This window comes from Pyxicephalus adspersus, chromosome 3 (assembly GCF_032062135.1).
Source record: "Pyxicephalus adspersus chromosome 3, UCB_Pads_2.0, whole genome shotgun sequence".
NCBI lineage: Eukaryota > Metazoa > Chordata > Amphibia > Anura > Pyxicephalidae > Pyxicephalus > Pyxicephalus adspersus.
Window position 1 is genome coordinate 93,855,895 of NC_092860.1, and position 19,323 is coordinate 93,875,217.

General features: G+C 35.9%; 1 protein-coding gene across 6 annotated transcripts in view; it reads left to right on the top strand.

Annotated features, from left to right (window-relative positions):
- Nucleotides 1-17,558, top strand: part of ALPK1 (alpha kinase 1) — a 59,542-nt gene extending 41,984 nt beyond the window's left edge. For 5 of the 6 annotated variants that reach the window (XM_072405714.1, XM_072405715.1, XM_072405713.1 and 2 more), the window contains 11 exons: nucleotides 195-393; nucleotides 2,405-2,464; nucleotides 2,998-3,084; nucleotides 5,881-5,957; nucleotides 6,575-6,670; nucleotides 7,500-7,604; nucleotides 9,018-11,847; nucleotides 13,702-13,849; nucleotides 14,469-14,631; nucleotides 15,640-15,826; nucleotides 16,720-17,558. In XM_072405714.1, the coding sequence (XP_072261815.1) occupies nucleotides 195-393; nucleotides 2,405-2,464; nucleotides 2,998-3,084; nucleotides 5,881-5,957; nucleotides 6,575-6,670; nucleotides 7,500-7,604; nucleotides 9,018-11,847; nucleotides 13,702-13,849; nucleotides 14,469-14,631; nucleotides 15,640-15,826; nucleotides 16,720-16,943 (4,176 nt within the window). In that variant the 3' untranslated portion in view covers nucleotides 16,944-17,558. Of the gene's footprint in view, nucleotides 1-194; nucleotides 394-785; nucleotides 2,465-2,997; nucleotides 3,085-5,880; nucleotides 5,958-6,574; nucleotides 6,671-7,499; nucleotides 7,605-9,017; nucleotides 11,848-13,701; nucleotides 13,850-14,468; nucleotides 14,632-15,639; nucleotides 15,827-16,719 lie in introns of those variants that run through there. The other variant, XM_072405717.1, reaches the window with a different exon arrangement.
- Nucleotides 17,559-19,323: the final 1,765 nt, after the last annotated feature.

The window sequence follows — 19,323 nt, forward strand, 5'->3', positions numbered from 1 at the left end:
AGTAAATACAAGGTAGTTTGGTTTATTATTATTTATATATTGTTATATGTAGAACTGGTCATGCAGTAGGTATTTTTGGCTAAACCATTATTTAAGAAAAAAATTCATACAGAAGTGCATTTCTCAAATTATCATTATTAAAGTGAAATATAATGCAGCTGCTGACATTGTGGTTTATTACCTCTCTATTTTAGGTGTTTTTGAAGGCCTGTATAAAGGTTCATGACAGTGCTACTGCTGCTGCCATTGTGTTCCTGGTTGACCGATTTCTATACTGGGCAGATGCATCTTCAAGACTTCTGTCAGTTGCCAAAGCTTTGCACAAGTTGTGGCCTTCAACACCAATCGCCCCACAGGTGGTTATACGGCAAGCTCGCATCTCCATAAATACAGGTGACAAATCTCTGAGTTGATCTTTCTCTGTTTTCTGAGCTTAGATCCAATTAGAAACTACTTGACTTTCAAGAGGACACTTGGTGCCATTATGGCATGACATTTCTATGAACCCAGTGGCATCTTTTGAAACCTAAGGCCAGCCTCCCTTTACATTAACAAAGGGGCAAGAAAGAAGAGTTTCAGAGCCAAAGGAGGTAGAGAGATTTGTGAAAGGGTGTGGAAAATACTAATTGGGTCTTTTGTTCCCAAACAAATATACCCTGCTGGTTTCAAACAGGGGTATCTGAATTGCCTTACTTATGATCAAGAGCTCCTGTAATGCAACACACAATCCAGGCATTATATAAAAGCTTGATCCTATATTCTGTTTCTTATATTCTGTTCTGTAGGACCTCTCAACTAAATAAACAAGCAATCCACAAAAGACAGGTTCTCCTACCGGTATTTACTTTTTGAAGGAGGAAATGTTGTGACCTACTTCAATTTCTATCATTCAGGTTTTTGGAACTCTCTGTGTTTAATATATGTAACAAGAAAGATAAACCAACTTTATAAAGATGTTTGTTTTACAGTTTCCAGAGTTTTATTGTTGTCTATACATGGTAGGTCTAAACTTTGTCAAAAAATCTCTTATTAGAGGAACATATTTGTAATGCAGTTAATGTGATATTCGTCACATATTACGTACTGGTGATTCTTCCAGTTGTATATGTTACAACCTACAAGTAAACAATACCTGCCTGTAAATGTTTAGTAAATGTCATTTACTACACGGATTACTGTACATGATTAATATTTGGACTGTGTAATTACATTAAGCATGACATAACATTTAAATATGCAAGTTAATGAGACATATTATGACCCCATTTCCTTGTTTGCCTCCTTTGGTCCTTCAGCTCTATAATATAATATACACACTAACTCAGTGCCTTCATGCAGGTAGGGACAGTGTGGTTGATATACTATGAGTGCAGAGCATGTTCACTTTGCAAGTAAGTGTTTACTTACCTTACTGAACTAGGTAAAACTAAAGTAAATGTTGCTTTTCAAAGAATGTAAAAATACATTAGGTTAGCAAATAAGGCGAATCTGTGCTGTCTTCATTCAATTATGTGCAAGCAGCAAAATCTAATTTTTTATATTTACCTTGTACATGATTACTCTTTGCAATGTGATTTTTCCCCCCTTTACTTCACCCTTAAACTATGTAACATTTGAAATTGTAAAAAAAAACAGTTTGTCTATTGCTTTAATAAAATAACCCCATTCTTTAATATCTATAAGTACTGCACTGTTCATTTTTAGTGATTCTTCCAGCTTTCATCACAGCTCTTCCTACATTGTCCTCAGTAGCTCTTCTGACAGCTAAACTGCACTATCTACGCTGGCATCCCTCTTTTTTCCCCTCCACACTGAGAAAGCTTTCAGTGTCAACACTACATGGCCTTCCTGTTCACCCAAAATTCTCTAAAAGCCCCCCGCCCACAAAGTCGCATTGTAATCCCTGTCAGCACTTCTTCCGCATATTCACTGTCCACAGCAGGTCTCCCCATACCATTTACATACTACACCTGATCATGTATTCATCTGTACACACTGCACTACACCCTGATCTTTTCATCAATATCTTTGGCCACATTAAACGCTCTACTCTCTCTAAACATTGCTTTGTGAATAGTGCTTTGTTGACACTTTTTTCCTCGATTGTTTCTTGCATTCTCTGAAGTTTCAATTCCCCATTATGCTCAGCCCATGTTTACCTCTTTCTCAATAGTCTGTTTTCTATTTTTTTAAATAGAAGGTTCACCTCGCAGAGCCTCTGTGTGGAAAGGAATATGGAGGCCTTCATTTCAGACCAGTCTGTTGAAAAATGCAACTTGCCTGGTGGTTGTGCTGATCTAATGGCTTCCATACTGGTTTAGTGTAATACCAGATTCACTGCTTTGATTATCTGAATTACATTTATTACATGTAATATTTCTTCTATATATTATTCTATTTACAGGAAAACTACTGAAAGCAGAGTATATATTAAGCAGTCTGATAAGCAACAACGGAGCAACAGGTATGGAACATAATGAATCCCAATAAGAATGCAGAGCTGTGTGCTCCTACTGCAGTCAAATTCCAGTTTTGCAGAGATTGGGGAAAGGTTAGATGATGAAGATGCTGCTTTTGCGGAGTTTTTAGATATTTGATGTAGTTTATGCAGAGCTTTAAAATAATAAAATTTTGCTAGACCTCTGTAGCTGTAGGTGCTGTGGAGCAATTCTTCCTCATATTTTTCCCTATATACACTATATATAAGATATTTTCTGTAGCCCATTCTTTCAGCAGCTCCATTTACCCTGTCCACCTATCATTCCATTCCAGAGTCCAGACTGAAAGGCAATCATGCCTGCTAGCAGTGTGGAGCAAAGGGTAGCTAAGTTAGCTTGGGAAAGGATTTCAGACGAATTGCTCTAGTGCACCTGTAACTAATAATTTATGTATATATTTGCTTTTTACATTGCTGGAAAACTAGACTTCGATTGTGTTGTTGAAACAGTTGACATGATATGTATTTGTTTCATTATCTTTATATATATTTTTAAACAGGCACATGGCTTTATTCTGAAGAGAGTGATAGACTTTTAGTTCAGTCTGTATGCATTCAAATCCGAGGACAAATCCTGCAAAAATTAGGTAAGAAGATGCATTTGTTTACATTTTTTTTTAATTTGTTTAAATTTTTCAAAACTAATTTCCTAGCTTTACCTTCCTTGTCTACCTCATGTAGAATTATTTAAAGAAAAAACCCATTAGGTCACAAATAAACTGTAGAAGGTAAGTATAATGTGTTATTTACACTCCCCTTTGGCATTTGCTAGGAAGAGAGCTACCAAATCTTGTTTTATAGTACTGTGGTACCATTACTGCATACTTCCAGTCTTAGTATGAATTTACGTTGGCTTAGTCTACTTGTCTGGGGGCCAAATACTTTGGTCAGAAATGTTAGCATCATGTGTGCTAACACTGCCATAGTGTTGGGGGCCAAGTTTTGATAGATCTGTTCCTGGGAAAGGATGCAGGTAAGGTAAACAAACTTTTATGCATACCTTCCAAACTTCTCTTAATTTCTGACTTTATGCAGTTCTTTCTTAACAAATTGAGACCCCAGAAAATTTGCAGAAAGATCCCTTCAGGAAAATCTTCCAGCACATGGAGGCAGATGCAGTCATTCATGTGCATATACACATTTATTATACCCTGTTTCCCCGATGATAAGACACTGTCTTATTTTTTTTTGAAGGGCAAAATATGCTCTAGGGCTTATTTTCAGGGGATGCCTTATCTATCTGTCAGCCTCGCTTTTCACTGCACCCCTCCCCCTGTCATCCCACTGCACCCCTCCCCCGTGCACTAGTCGTCACTGTCATCAGTCCGTCGGAAGCTCGCTTTTCACTGCACCCCTCCCCCTGTCATCAGTCCGTTGGAAGCTCGCTTTTCACTGCACCCCTCCCCCTGTCATCAGTCCGTCGGAAGCTCGGAATGACTCGTGAGCTTCCGACAGACTGAGGACAGTGACTCGTGTCACGGGGGAGGGGTGCAGTGAAAAGCGAGGCTGACAGATAGATAGTTTCACATAGGGTAGGATGAGAGAAAGAGCCGCAGCTTCCCATCCAAGAGCATGCGGAGGCGACGGAGACGGAGAGACCACACGGAGTCACCCACCGTACCACCCGATTCGGGTAAGTGCAGGTATCGGTGGGTGGCTTATTTGCGGGGGGGGGCCTTATTTTAATTTTTTTTCTAAAAAGGGGGGGCTGTCTTATTTGATGGCCCTGCCTTATCATCGGGGAAACACGGTAGTACTACACTAGGAGTGGTTGTAACAAAATCTTTTCTTTATATTAAAGCAGAACTAAACCATGGATTACTGCATTACTTGCCCTTGCAGGGTACCACCTTCTTCTTTCTTCACTTTCTCTTTGCGAACTTCGTCCTTCTTAATTTGCCAGTACAACGTAACTCCCCTTGTGGGAGTTGCAAGTGCAAGGGAGTTTATTCATTCCCAATACACACAAGGGAAGCCAGAATTGCGGGATATCCTGGCAACCAAAACTGACACTGGACATGCGCAGCTTAGCTTTTTGCCAAAAATTAAAAGCAACCACTCAGGTCGGAGGGCATCATCATTGCTTAAAATAACTTCACTCTGTAACCAATGGCTTAAAAAAAAGAATTAAAAATTAATTCTACTTAAAAATTAAGTTAATTAAAAATTTCTATGGTGCAATCTCTGCCTTTTTTTGCTCTTCTTACTATCTCCAGCAGTTATTAGAGAATCTGCTTCCTGCAAAACACTCCACCGATTTGGGAAGAAGGAAGTAGACTTTGGACTTCCTTGCTAGTTTGTAATGTTTGCTGCAGAAGTTCCATAAAAAAAACTGATCATGAGTACCCAATATATATATATATAGGAAGCCAATTGGGTGAATGCCTCTCAGTGTTTTAAATTGAATTTGGAATCATAATTTGTTGTCGTTTAGACCAGCGGTCGCCAACCAGTGGTCCGTAGAAAACTTTTTATCTGTCATGGCCATTAAAACTCGCTACCAGTCTCGGTTTGAAATAAAAAACGTCTCTTCATCTTGCAGTATCGTCATTGGACTTATTTCAAACAAGCAGAAACAAATATTACACTAAAAATGTGTAATACTTAAAAAAGCTTCAATTATTTTGATTAATTAGGCTAACTTTAATCATTTTGTTACAATTAAACAAGGTTTAAGGATTTTAGGGATTACATAAGCATAATATTATATCAATGCATAATAATAAATCAAATGAAAAAAATGAAAGTTCTCTAAACGTTATTTTACAAATGTATTTATCTTTTTAAAACAATTCTTATTAATGGTGCATAGGATTTAAAATTATGAATTTAGTGGTCCGTGAGGTCCGAAAGGTTGGCGACCCCTGGTTTAGACTGCTGGGTAAACAACCCTTTGGCTTACATTTCTGATAGTCCTAATAGTGGTTCATATAGAATGACACCGAAGACATTAATTGAATGGTCAGTTTTGTGAGTGTGTTCTGGTTCACCATTAGCAGATCTGAGAACTGGGCCAACAGTCTTGCGGCCAAAACAACCATACCTGCATTCGAGATAAACAGCATTAAAGGCCCATATACAGTAGAAAAAGCCATACTATAATTAGGACAGAGGCATGGTTGCTGCAGAACTGTACTTGGTATCACAGTCATTGATGCCTGTTCCACCTTAAATAACTGAATAGGATGTATATGACTAGTAGAATTATGCCTTTCCCAAGTCTAAAACAGTTTATCTAGCAATTATAATGTCCCCATACAAGCGTATTTCCTAATTAACAATGACACAAACAAAACAAAGGTTTTTATAATGTGCATTGACAATTGCTCATGTGTGCTGTGTGGTTGTAAGTAATTAAGAGTATTATTTTTCTTGGACTATAGGGATGTGGTATGAGGCAGCTGAGCTCATCTGGACTTCCATTGTTGGCTTTTTTGAACTGCCCGTACCTGACAAAAAGGTAGATCCTCTTTATGTCTATAATCAGTTCTCTGCTATTGGTGCCTTTATGGATGCTGTTGAAGCCCATTTGTTCACATTTGCTTTTATGGTATAACATCACACAGGTGGGAGTAGTCTGGTGTGTTCTTTCAACCCCTGTAATCATAAATTGTTAAATAACTAAAGTGATAGCTTTCCAGTGAGACACAAAAGCAAATGATTTAATGACAGAGCAGTGTCTTGTGCAATCATACGGCTCTTTGCTCTTTACTCTGATAACAAGATGCAATGAGGAAGTTTTAGCTTGACTAGTGATGAGGACCACTAATTACTGTTTTAAGTAATTGATCAATTATTAGAGCCTAGAATAGATGAATTGGTGGCACAAGGAAAGTCTAATCCTTTCCTTTGCTGTGACCATATATAACCCATCCCTTCCTTAAAGCAATACTAAAGAAGCAGATCACCCACAATCCTCTTGGTGTGTTCTACACAGATGACTTTCAACTGTTTAATAAGCTATAATAGAAATGCAGCACCTTTTAGTTCATATAATCATACTCTGTTGTAAATGCTGTCTTGGTACCAAGCTTAAAAAAATAGATTTTTTTTTACATGTTTAATTTTGTCTTTAAGGGAATTGCAACATCTCTTGGTGTTTTAGCAGACATTTTCATATCCATGAGTGAAGAGGATTATCAAAGGTTCAAGAAAAATAACCATGTGGGATTAGTATGTATTATGTCATTGAAGTCTAATTTGTTTGTTTTAACACAATACTATTTTATGTTAACTATCCAGCCTATTTGTAGTTAAAACCAAAAATGTATCTTGTGTTGGAACAGGTTGGAAGTGGTTTTATTTCCCAAGGTGAATATTGTCTTCAATATTAATTTTTTGTTGCAACATTTCACATGTAAACATGCTTTCATAAATCAAACACTAATAATACTAAAGCATGTTTCTTTGTCCTTAATTAAGAATGACAAACACTATGGGAGCTATTTATAATACAGGGAATTAGACTTTCCCTCAAGCATTATCTCGTAAGAATCAATTACTGCCATTAAAACACGTGGACTTGGATGATTCCCACAAGGGAATATATGACTCCCTCTTTTATAAATAGAGCCTATCTGTTCAATTCACCAAGCTGCTTGTATTTTGGGATGCTGTAGAAAACCAGGGTGCCTGGAAAAAATCCACGCAAGCACTGGGAGGACATACAAACTCCATGCACGTAGTGTTCTATTTGACATATGAGCTTGGGACCCCAGTGCTGCAAAGGCCAGAGTGTTAGTCATTGACCAGCTGGGCTGCCCATGCAGGGATGTCAGTTTTGCTTGTACTAAAATTCCATAACTATTAGCTGTGCCACTGCCAACCTTTAGTTTTTGTCAGATGGCGGTGCCATTAAAATACTCAGGTTTTAAGGATGGAATATTTGCCAATATGCAATTTGGCTAACATAATAAACCAGAGAAAAATAATGATTTGATGTCTGTACACACCCTGCCTTACAAATACTCATATGATTTTTTTGTTGTGATTATATTGACAGACTCTACTGGAAGAATGTGATCACCGATTGTTATCAGCAGCAGAAGCTTGTAAACTGGCAGCAACCTTTAGTTTGTACACACCCCTCTTCGTGCTTACCAATTTGGTATCTAACTCATTTTGTTTATTTTGTTCCATACATTTAAAATCGCTCAGCACAGAGAGCATTTGCACTGTCTGATCTGCTTAGTAATATTTGTAAGAGGTTCTCCAACATGTAACTATTGGCCCTTTTTTCGAATTATCCTTTGCTAAAAATGTAATCCAAGCACATTTGTGTTTTAAATATTGTGGTGCAGTAGCTATGACAACTACACAGACATTTATCTCTTCCACTCTTTAAATGATGGAGCGTCCTCTATATGACTACCCTAAAGCCATGTTTGAAGGCTAAACCCTGACCAAAACCTTTCATTGTTTAAAATGGAGTGGAGACCATTTGTCTAGGTGTTTTAGCCTTGACTTCACTGGGGAAATTTACTTTCCCTATCCTGTTTTTTCTTCCTTACTTAGGTGGATGCATTAGTTTTCTTTTTGGATGGTTTGGAAAGTAAAAAAAATGTGTTGATTGGGCCAAAATTGCAGTGTCCTTGTCACTTCATGTGAGCTGAAAAGACAACATGAACAATAGTATTTATCTTTTGTATACTACAAATCTCATTAATCCACTATGTAATGGAGAGGAGCATAGTTAGTTATTTATAGCAAAACTTGAGAAAAAATACCTTAAAACAGCTTAAGGCACACACGTCAGTTGATTCCCGTCTGATATGGGCTTCAGGACTCGTCTCAGATGAAAATCTTACATATGTACAGCGGCCACCTGAAGTCGTTCATGGATCCACGAACGACAGTGGATAAACGACCTCAATTGAAGTGAAGGGAATATAGCAGCGGGGCGCCTCTCGCTCGTTCTCCCTCCTCCCCTCTTTATAGAGCAGAACGGCACTGTATGTACAGTGCTCGTTCATTCATCTTTTAGTCTTTTGATGTTGAAAATGAAAGATTGTTTCCAACAACAAAAATCTAACGTTTGCCCAAATAAGGAAAACAAATGCATCTCCTACATGGAGGACTAGCATTCTGCATTATATTCAATTTTTGCTCTTGGGTTTAGATAGGTATTAGGAAATTGCAATTTTGTGTTTTAATTTGTTCATAGCAAACTGGGTCATAGAAAAATCACATTGACATGTAATTTGTTATTCTTTTCAAGCTTTTAACTCTTAGGCTAAAAACACATGAAAGATTTTAGGTTTAAGTTTTTAAATGTATTGTAAATTGGAACATATTTTGCTGTCATTTAAAAAAATCCCATTTCTTTTCCATGTTCCTTATTAATATTATTCTTTCCCCACCTTGCTTAGATCTGCTTTACATTGATTGCTTAGAAAAATGACAATTGGAATACTTGAAGATACACCAAATGTTATCTTTAATGACAACAAATGCTCTAGAATCTGGATGTTAATATATGATTATGCAAAGCCATTTAACTTTTTTGTTTTTTTTAATTTAGAATATCCGTGGTGCATGCTTGTTATCATACAGTTTGTCAAAAGAATGCCCAGTGGAAAAAAAATCTTACTATCTCTTGGAGGCTAAAGAGTCTTTTGAAATAGGTCTACTCACCAAAAAAAAAGGTGACCAAGTTACAAGTAAACAGGAGCTTCACAGCTTTGTGAAGTCAGCCTTTTGTCTTACAAATGTGCACAAGTGGCTTAATAGTGAATCTGGACAAAATGAAATTGTGAATCAGCATTGTAAAGATGCCATGGAAAAACTGGCAATATATAATATTGCATCAGATAAGGGTGACAAAGGAGTCTTGGCCAATGATGTCATGTGTCTTGTAAGCACTATTAAAGAACATTTGAAAGTATGTCCGTTCCAAAATTCAGATGACCAATCTTTTGTACCTGACATTTACAAAGACTGTGTTAAAAAAAATATCGTCATTGGAAAAGTCAGCTTTAACAAACTGTTGAATATGTTTTCACATCATCATATCTCAGTTTGCAAAGCATTTGATATAGCTTGCAGGAACCATACCACAGAAGAGGATGGAATGAAATCAGGAGCATGTATAACTGCCTTGAAGACTACTGACACTATCAGTACGATAGAAAACTCCCCAAGCCAAACAACTAGTGATCGATTAAATGACCTATCAGTAAAAAGAGGAAAACTTATGCATTCTGATGCTGTTAGTTACTCTTTTCCTGAAGAAAGAAGGCAAGGATTAAGTAAATCCCATAGTGGTAGTCAGGGTTCAAGTTTATCAAATTCTTCTTGTAGCTGGGAATGCATCCCAGAAGAGAATGAAAAAGAGACTCATATTTCTAACCGTAAGGCGGGTCATATTGTCAGTCTTAGTTCATCTATTTCTAATAATGTTCTTGATGAAAGGAAAATTGATGCTGAAATACAATTGCAGGATCTTTCTCTTCAAGACAATGCCACTAATCCCCCAAATCATATAATAAATATTAAAACTGCTGGGGAAAACAATGCTAATCAAGCAAGTTGTCCCAACATTGTCACTGATGAAAATAAACATTTGGAGCAGTCAGCTCCCAGCAGCCTTGTCTGTAGAAAATCCTTTGCTAGAGAGTCTAGTACATTTTCAGGTGATGGATCTTTTGAATTTGTTGACCTTTCTGATGCTATGGAAACCAACAAAGCAACCAAAGTAATGGAAAAGCAGGAAATGTTTAAGCCAGATGAGGTTTTTGTGGGTCAGACAGGTGGTACTAAGGGGCTAAGTACTTATTTTGGAATTGACCTGAAAGATGAAACACAAGATACTACAGATGATGGACCCTCTGGAATACAAAAGATTGTGATGGTAAATCCATCAGGTGTTATAAGGCCAATGATTATTTCTGAAATTGACCTAAAAGGAGAAACACAAGATACCACAGAAGATACATCTTCTGGAATTCAGAACACTTTGGTGGTGCCTCCAGGTCCATCAGGTGTTATTACAGGACCAAAAATGTATTCTGAAAGTGACTCTGAATGTAAAACACAACATAATACAATTGATGCACAGACTAGAATTCAAAAGACTTTAAAGATAGCTCCCAGCCGAGCCGGTGTTTTCAGAAGGACAAAGATTTATTCTGAAATTGACTTAGGAGATGAAACTCAAGATACTGCAGATGATGCATCCTATGGAATGCAGAAGACTATGACAGTACCTGTAAATCCATCAGGTGTTAATACAGGACCAAAATTTTTTTCTGGAATTGACTTAGAAGGAGAAACACAGGACATAGATACAGGAAATGTCACCTCTGGAAATCAAAATACTATAACAGTACCTCCAACCCTATCAGGTGATTTCATAAAATCATTGATTCATTCAGAAATTTACTTGAAGGATGAAACAGAAGATACAACACATGATTCGCCACCTGTTATCCAAAAAACTGTGATGGATTCTCCTGGTCCATTGGGGATTGTTGCAAAAGCTAGAATTCGTTCTGGCATTAAACAGAAATGTGAAACTCAAGATGATCTACAAAGTGCAATACACTCTTCTAAGCAAATTCATGCTAGTCATGCAGATAAAAAGATAGGTCAAACATTCTTTAAGGAAATTGATGTAGAAGGTGAAACAAAGGATACTACAGATGATGCACCATTTGAGATTCATAAACTGGAATGTGCAGAATCCTCAGATGCTGGTGCTAGACAGAAGGTACTCTATAAATCTGACTTAAAGTTAAAAACAAATAATACAACAGAAGAATCAGGCGATGTTGCACAACATAGATTAATTTTCGGAATTGATTTAGAAGATGAAACAAATATTGCTACAGATGAAGTATCTGTTGGGATGCAGGATTTGAATTTGTTGCCTTCCGGTCAATCTGGCTTTATGCACAAATCCTCAACTTCTTCTTCAGAAGTCAAGGCGTTAGCTACAGAAGACCATTTGGAAATGCAGTTCTATAGCCGCCAGTGGTCTGTAGAAAGTACAGCTGACAAAACACCCTTAAGTCAGCAAAACAGTCTGAACAGTTCTTCTTCTTCTTCTGGAAAGATAAAAAAGAAGATTGACAGTAAGGGTAATATAAACCTCAGTAGCAGCCATGGCTCTAACTCTTGGTGCAAAATCAGTCAAAATTCAGGAAGTTTTTCTGAGTTAAATTCATCTCTAAATTCAAGTCTAAGTTCTTTTGTTGTCCTGCAAGCACAACAAAAAGAGCAGATACTCCAGGCTCGTTCCTTAGATGTTACTGATTATGAAAGACTTCTGTCTGGTGTAAGTCACGAATGGCTGATGAAAAGGCTGGAACATACAGGAGTTTTTAACTTCAAGCTTGTTCAAAAAACAAACAGTAAGTATATTTATTTTTTTATATATATATTTTATGTTTTTTTAGCAATAACAATGTAAATGTAAAGTGTCAACAAGCTTTATGGGAAACTGTACGTTGTGAAAATCTGTACTAGTCCTAAGCAGCAACTCATTTCGACTTATCTGGTCTGGTTATGATAGCAACCTTACCTGCTTGACAGATGCTGACAGATTTATACGCAGGTCCCAAAAAAGAACAATGCCTAAGAGTAAATGCTTTTTTGCGTGGATTGCTGCCACAGTTCCCATAGACGGTTATGTTTATGCACTTTATTTGGATAGCCAGGAAGTTCTAAATCTTTTGGAGCTGAACTCTGGGCAATGTCCAAACCCCTACCCTCTAACCATCATCTAAATGAGCACAGCCTAAAAACCTATTTTTTCACACCTAAACCCACATGTCAAGTGATATTTCACAATTGTGGATCAGCGAAAGAAAAGTGGATGTGCTAAAAGTAAATTGACTCAGCACTTATGATCGTCTTTTGTACTTCCTTTCTAGATTACCGTGATCATTATAGTGAATACTGAGATCCAACTTTTGATGATATAGGTTTAGGGATGTACTTGGAAAATTCCATAAAGACTAATATTTCAGCCTATTTTTGTATATACTTTTGTTACCCTTCCTATAAATCACAAAGTTGGGATGGGGGCAGGTTAACACTGACAAAGAACAGAACTATTGTCTGCTTAAAGTTGTGATATTCTAATCTTTAGTTCTTCTGACAAAATGGTAAAAAAAAAAACCTTTTTATGTCTTACACGCAATTTAATAAGTAACAGCTGCTATCAGTATTGTTTGAAGGAATACTGAAAAGAGAGATTTCACACTGTCAGACCCCTGGGTAGAAATACATTACTGATGCTTTGCAACACTGAATTCAGGACCAGTGTTATAAATGTTATATATGCAAGGTTAGGTAAAGATATAGCAAGAAGACAAACCAGAAAATGTGTAGGGTCCTATGTAAACATGTTTATGTTTAATTAATTCATTAATAAAAAGTGGTAATTATAGCATATACTCCAACCAAGTCACTCAATAAAAACTCAAATTAAATATGAAAGATTGAGGACACATACATTTAGATAATTGATATAATAAGATGTAGTCAAATTTGTATTATGCACACAAAAATATTTAAACATAGCTAGTGTTTTATTAAAAATTGAGTGTGAAATGTAAAAGAAACACAAAATTGAAATGTCAGTCCATTAAAATATTACTAGTTTTAGGTAGATGTTAGCAGGTTAAATTACCACCAACATATTTTTAATCCTAGGTGTTTTATTCTTTGCTCTAGGATTGTCAGCCTGTCATTGCTAGGGCCCATGGAATGAGCATTGTATTTGTGTGTGGATTTCCCCGTCCTTCTGTTTTTTCTACAACCTCAAAACATGTTTGAAAGTTAACTGGCTTACCATCAGATTGGTCCTTGCGTGTGTATATTAGTTTGGATGGAAGATTTGATTGTAACCTCCATTTGAAGCAATCTGTATTCTGTAGGTTGCTGTCAATTTTGTTACAACTATTCTACTATCAAATAAAATATCATAATTATTTGTTATATAGTTCATTTATTTTATAGTATGGAGACTATAGCAGAGGAAGTGGCAGATTTAGGGCCTTTGGCAGAGAAGAGAAATAAGTGGGCAATTAAACCATTTAGGTTTTCAAAACTCAAATATTTCCTTTAGGTTTACTAAACTTTTAAAGTGTATGTGTCGTATGCTAAGAGGATATGAGCCTAAAGGATTGAGTGTTACTCTGCCTATTGGGCCTAATTGTTCATACTATATTTTAAGCACCAAGTTTGGTTACTTTATGCAGATGCTTTACTTCTGAAATTCTCAAAGAAATCGGAACTATGGACGGCCCAGGAAACTCTTGTAAGTTTTGGAAGAGATACTAAAAAAGAAGGAAAACAAAGAAAAGCTTTCTGGATCTCCTTTCTACATCAGGACGAGACTCTTGGAAGGTATTTATACACATGAACACATATCTATCATTGTCTGAATCATAAAAACTGAATGTCATAGGACAAGACATAAGACCTGGACATAGATATGCAAGGCCTAATAGTAATAACAAATGGGGCACCTGAATAAAATGCTTTTTAATTAGCACATACAAATTTTATCACATTTAAATTAGGCATATTAGTACTGTACAATATAAAAAAAAATTGGGTAAGTTACCTTGTTTTCCTTGCATCACACCTGATCCACTTTGACTTGGAGATTACTTAAAGGTTTCAAGTTTATTCTTTAAAAGAGTAAGAAGAAAAGCAGCACTGACAGCTCTTGTTATATAGGGTGCTTGAAGCTTGCATGCTTCTGGCACCCTATATCACAAGAAAGTGAAATGAAATTTGTACAGGTCCTCTAACCTGGATGATCTAGAATTCTTCATTTAGAATTCTAAGCCAGCAGTCACTCAGAAGTCCTATAGATAACAGGACTGTGAACAGGGTGCTTATGAGTAGCTTTAGGAGACATTGCACAACTTAGAATTAAATGGCAAATCATTTAAATGGCTTTGGCTATCATTTACCTTTTTACTATGTGTGTGTATAATATTTTGTTTTGTTGATTTAGATATGTAGGAAAGGCCTATAAAAAGCACAAGGAGCTGCTGTACCATTTAATTGATGTTGAGCGCCAGATGACCGCTCAGTATTATGTCACAGAATTCAACAAAAGACTCTATGATCAGAACATTGCCACTCAGATATTCTACATCCCTTCTTCTGTTCTTTTGGTAAGAAGCTTTTGTGAGGGAAACTAACAAAAAATATAAATTTGAAAGATTAGAAGAAAAGCAAAGTGCATACACAAGTGGTCTGGGATTGTTGGAGCTACTTAGCAAACTTCAGCCTTAATTAGTTTTATTTCTGTTTAGGAAAACAAAGAATATCAACAGAATTATAAAAAATCTTATTTTCCTTTTATCTTAATATTGGGTTCAGAAGTGAGACTGAGAAAACAAGTTCTGATTAATTGTTTTATATCTACCTCAGGGCATCTGTTATCATATCATTAAATAAATGTCTTGCCAGCCAAATTTCTAGTCTAGCATAACTTGCCTGTCATTTGTAAAGGTCAAATTGGGGAGTTTTTTTATCTGTGTCATAGTACAGTACTCAAATAGGTTCTAGTGATGAACTTTACAATCTTGATTGGCCTTCCCATGATGATAATTAGAAGTATGCTTGTACCAAAATGAGTACAATGAGATTCATGTAGAGGCAGAGAAAGATACAATTTTACACCTTTTACTTACAGAGCCACCTTTGAGACATGGGTCTCTATGTGTAAAAATGATTTATTTTGGTTGAGGTATGAATTTGGCAATATATGGTGTTACCTGATTGACTTGTTCAGAAATGAATATTCGTGGACAGATTTTTATATTTTGTAATATATCATACAGGTAGGTATGGTAAAGTATGCCACCATTGACAAGACTTTCTGTCTCTTGTCTGGTCACCACGGCCAGAAAGGAGAGAGGAAGAGAAGAAAATCACCCCAACAGGGTTGCAGGCTGCTTTGCAAACCTAACAGATTTTAGCGATTCCTTACATCATCCAGGATTAAAAACAATAGAGTTTAATGCACATTTTAACAATAAGATACATAGAATTAGTGTATATATGAGAAATGGTCAATATTTGTCACATTTATATATTTATAATTTAATGATAATTAACTCCAATAAGGTCAATATTTAGTGAATGTGTAATTCATTTTACCTATTCTGTTCCTTCAGATAATGGATGGCACATCCATTGCAAACTGTGTTAGTGTGGAACCCTATATTCTTGGAGATTTCGTTAAACTGACCAATAACACTAAAACAGTGAGAATGCAATATAAAGCTACAGAGTATGGACTGGCCTTTGGACATTTTGTATATGAATTTTCACATTTTTCTGATATTGTCGTGGATTTACAGGGTAAGGTATTAATCATCCTTATGTCTTTCATTTGTTTGTAAAATAGATACTGCATTCAAACTTTATGTATATAAACTTTATGTATATTTGTCTACATTATAAAAATACTATAGACGTTGTTTGCATAATATATATCGAAGGCTTACAAAAGTATAACCAATAAATCGTTTTTGTTTTGGTTGATAATTGCACACACATTGCCATTAAAAATCCTTTGTTATTGGTTGGAAAATGTTTTTATTCTTGGACCTGAACCATTCCAGGTTAAATGGAACACCCAGGTTCTCGCATGAAAGTCTATCTTCTCCAGTCTTGGAGAGCTTTAATAAATCAAGCCCAGTGGGTCTAGGGCAGTGTTTATTAACCAGGGTTCCTCCAGAGGTCGCCAGGGGTTCCTTGAGCAATTAGCAGCTTGTGCTGCTCAATTCAGTTTAGGTGACACAAATAATTTGTTTGGCTATCTGTAAGGGTGACAATTTTCCCACTGACCAGCAATGTACAAGACATTTTTCATACTGACTACCATGCTAATGTACTATGAGCTGTGGATATAGTCATTATAGAAGGGGTTCCCTAAGGCTTTGAAAGTTATGTTATAAGGGTCTAGAAAAACTAGTAAAGGGTTACCAAATCAGTATTGGTTCTTGCAAACAGTTACCTTTTGCACTTTTCTTTGGATATTTCTTTATTGAACAGCATTTAGTTACTTAGTTCCCCAGTTTTCACTGGCTATATTAGCCATATAACATGTACTGCAACATGTTACACTACTACCTATTATCCTACCAAACAGGGGGGTAATGAATTGAAACAGGAGACAAATCTCCTGCTGGTAATTTTAAGAAATATTTCAGCATATTTGTATCAAAAAATAATATGATGTTCCTTTACAGGTTGGGTTACTGGAAGTAAGAAAGGAGAAGCACTTATATACCTCACTGACCCTCAGATCCATTCAGTTAAGGATACACCAGGCTCATCTTGTATAAATTTTGGACATAAAGGGATTTCCATGTTTTTTAGTAATCAACATACAGAGTGCAATGAAATCTGTAAAAGACTTTCATTAAGAAGATCTTACGTCACTGAATTAGAAAAGTGTGATAAAAGTATGTAAAAGAGCAGATCTAAGGGCAAAATCAGTTTACAAAGAAGTATGTCTGTGTACTGGTGTTGTACTTTTGAAATACTGTACAGTGTGCCTTATAAATAAACATTTATTTTGAAATATGCCTATAATAAATAACCTTATCTAAAATGATGTACCTTTCTACTATGGGGCTGTCAGGATACAATCTGAACTATTTATTGTATTGTCTTGTATATTGTAATTGTATTGTAATTATTGTATATTCCTTCTAAATAGCATTGCAACACTAAATGGTCTATTTATAAAGCAGTGAATCTGACAATAATGGAAACATTCCCAGGTGGAAAATCTTCCAGGTCTGTGTGTTTCAAGGGCAGTAATTGATTCTCCACTAGGGAATGTTTCAGCGAATTTCAGATTACCTGCTTTATAAATAGACTCCTAAATATGTATATTGGTGTTTAGAGAGTATACAAGCCTATAAACTAATTTTCTATTATTTATTTTTAAATACACATATACTTTCCATGCTAAACAATCTGCTGGTGCTTTTTTATTGCTTTCTATGCTTGAAATGATTTTGTTTTTAAATATTTTTTTGTATGTATATGTAAGATTTCAGTAAACGTTCATTATGTCTAACCAGTATTATGATTTCTTTGCATCCCATATTATCAATGAAATCGTGGTCCATTTTCTGCCGTAAAACTCCTCTCTTTATATGCAAATAGAGCAGCTGAGGAGCCAGTAATCCAGAATATTGGATAATCTGTGCAGTATGACCCTTTATATCACCCTGAGGCCTTTACATGCTTTTAGTGAGTGTTCAACAAATGTTGAGAATATCCTGGAGCAAGTAGCTGTAACTTAAAATACAGCGGTAGATGATGGCAGCACGCTGTGTGGATAAAGGGCAAGCTGCTATGTGCACAGCCTTATACAACCCCCTGCAGTGTCTGAATATGCATGTTTTCTTTTACATGCTACTTAGACAACTTTTTAAAATGTGAAGCTAAATGTAATCATTCTTACAAGACATAGAACTGATGCCACAGTAAGTAAAAGGTTGTAAACTGGGAAACAAGTTTTCTAAAAATGAGACTGGTACGTGTTTTCTGGATGATATAGACAAGCATGTCAAATTGAAGTATTAGTTTAAAAATGTATTTTCTCTTTTCAAAGGTCCACTGGTCCTACCTTGTATGCCATGACATACAGCCCAAAGACAGCCATTAGCCTCCTTCACTAAACAAGCACTAAAGTCTGTAAAGTGGGGGTCTACCGAAAGGGAATTGGAGGCACACTAGAATTTAGCCTTAAAGGGAAACTTTTGGAAACTGAAAAGTTCAAAAACATGAGTCTACCTCCTAAAATATTTAGTTTTAAAAAAAGTATTGTTTCACTAATGAACATGGATTATAGGGTCCATACATTACTCTGTTTCCAAGCATACAGGGTCAAGAAAGAATAACATTTTTTATGGTTTGGGCAGACTGCTAACTCACTAGCCACTGTTTTAGTTAGCAGGGAGCCCTACAGGACAACCTGTAATATAACATGGCATATATGAGGCAGAAGACAAACACCTAATGTTTTATTTATTCTTAACTTACAAAAGCATCAGATTTTGCCTGAGGGCTCTTTAGCTTCCCATAGGGACATCAGATATCACTCAAGGCTTTGCCTTAAGTTATTGCCTAATCTTTCCATGGTTTAAAGTTATATATATGATTTATCTCCTACAGTATGTCATTGAATTGACATGTCTCTTTATACTGTAGATCTGAGAACAATTTACAGGATCACACATGTATGTTGATGGGTAACCTGTTTTGATGGGGTTTTACAGCTGACTCCTACAATGATACACAGAATTTTATTGCAATATAGACTTCTGTTTTAATTGATCTCTAAATAGTGTTTGTGGTAAATACTAGAAGTATACAAAAACATCATTCTGCTTTAATAGCTGAAAAGTAAAATTTTCTGGTATGCACAGTGAAAATGAAAATTCCCAATTATTTGGACAGTCTTTGTTAACCTGTACATTCCGATCTGCTTATTTCCTGTGGTTCAATATTTATTACAAGGTAAACATCAGAGAAAAGTCTATTTATTAACAATATATTCTACTGTAAAAATAAGTTCATATCTGTAAAAAAATTGCAATTGAATAATTTAAAGTTGTCAATAGCACATCGTTCTTTGTAATTCTCTATATTATAAAGAGCTGAATAGGTTGTTGAACATTGCTGAAATGAAGATGGTTTGGTGGAATTTAAATGTCAGAGATCCTGGCTACTTATGACACCTTCCTAAAAAATATGAATCTTGATCACAATATAAACACATATATGTCTTGTTCATTCTTTCAGTGAATGTGTGATTTTCTAGTGTCATTATAGGT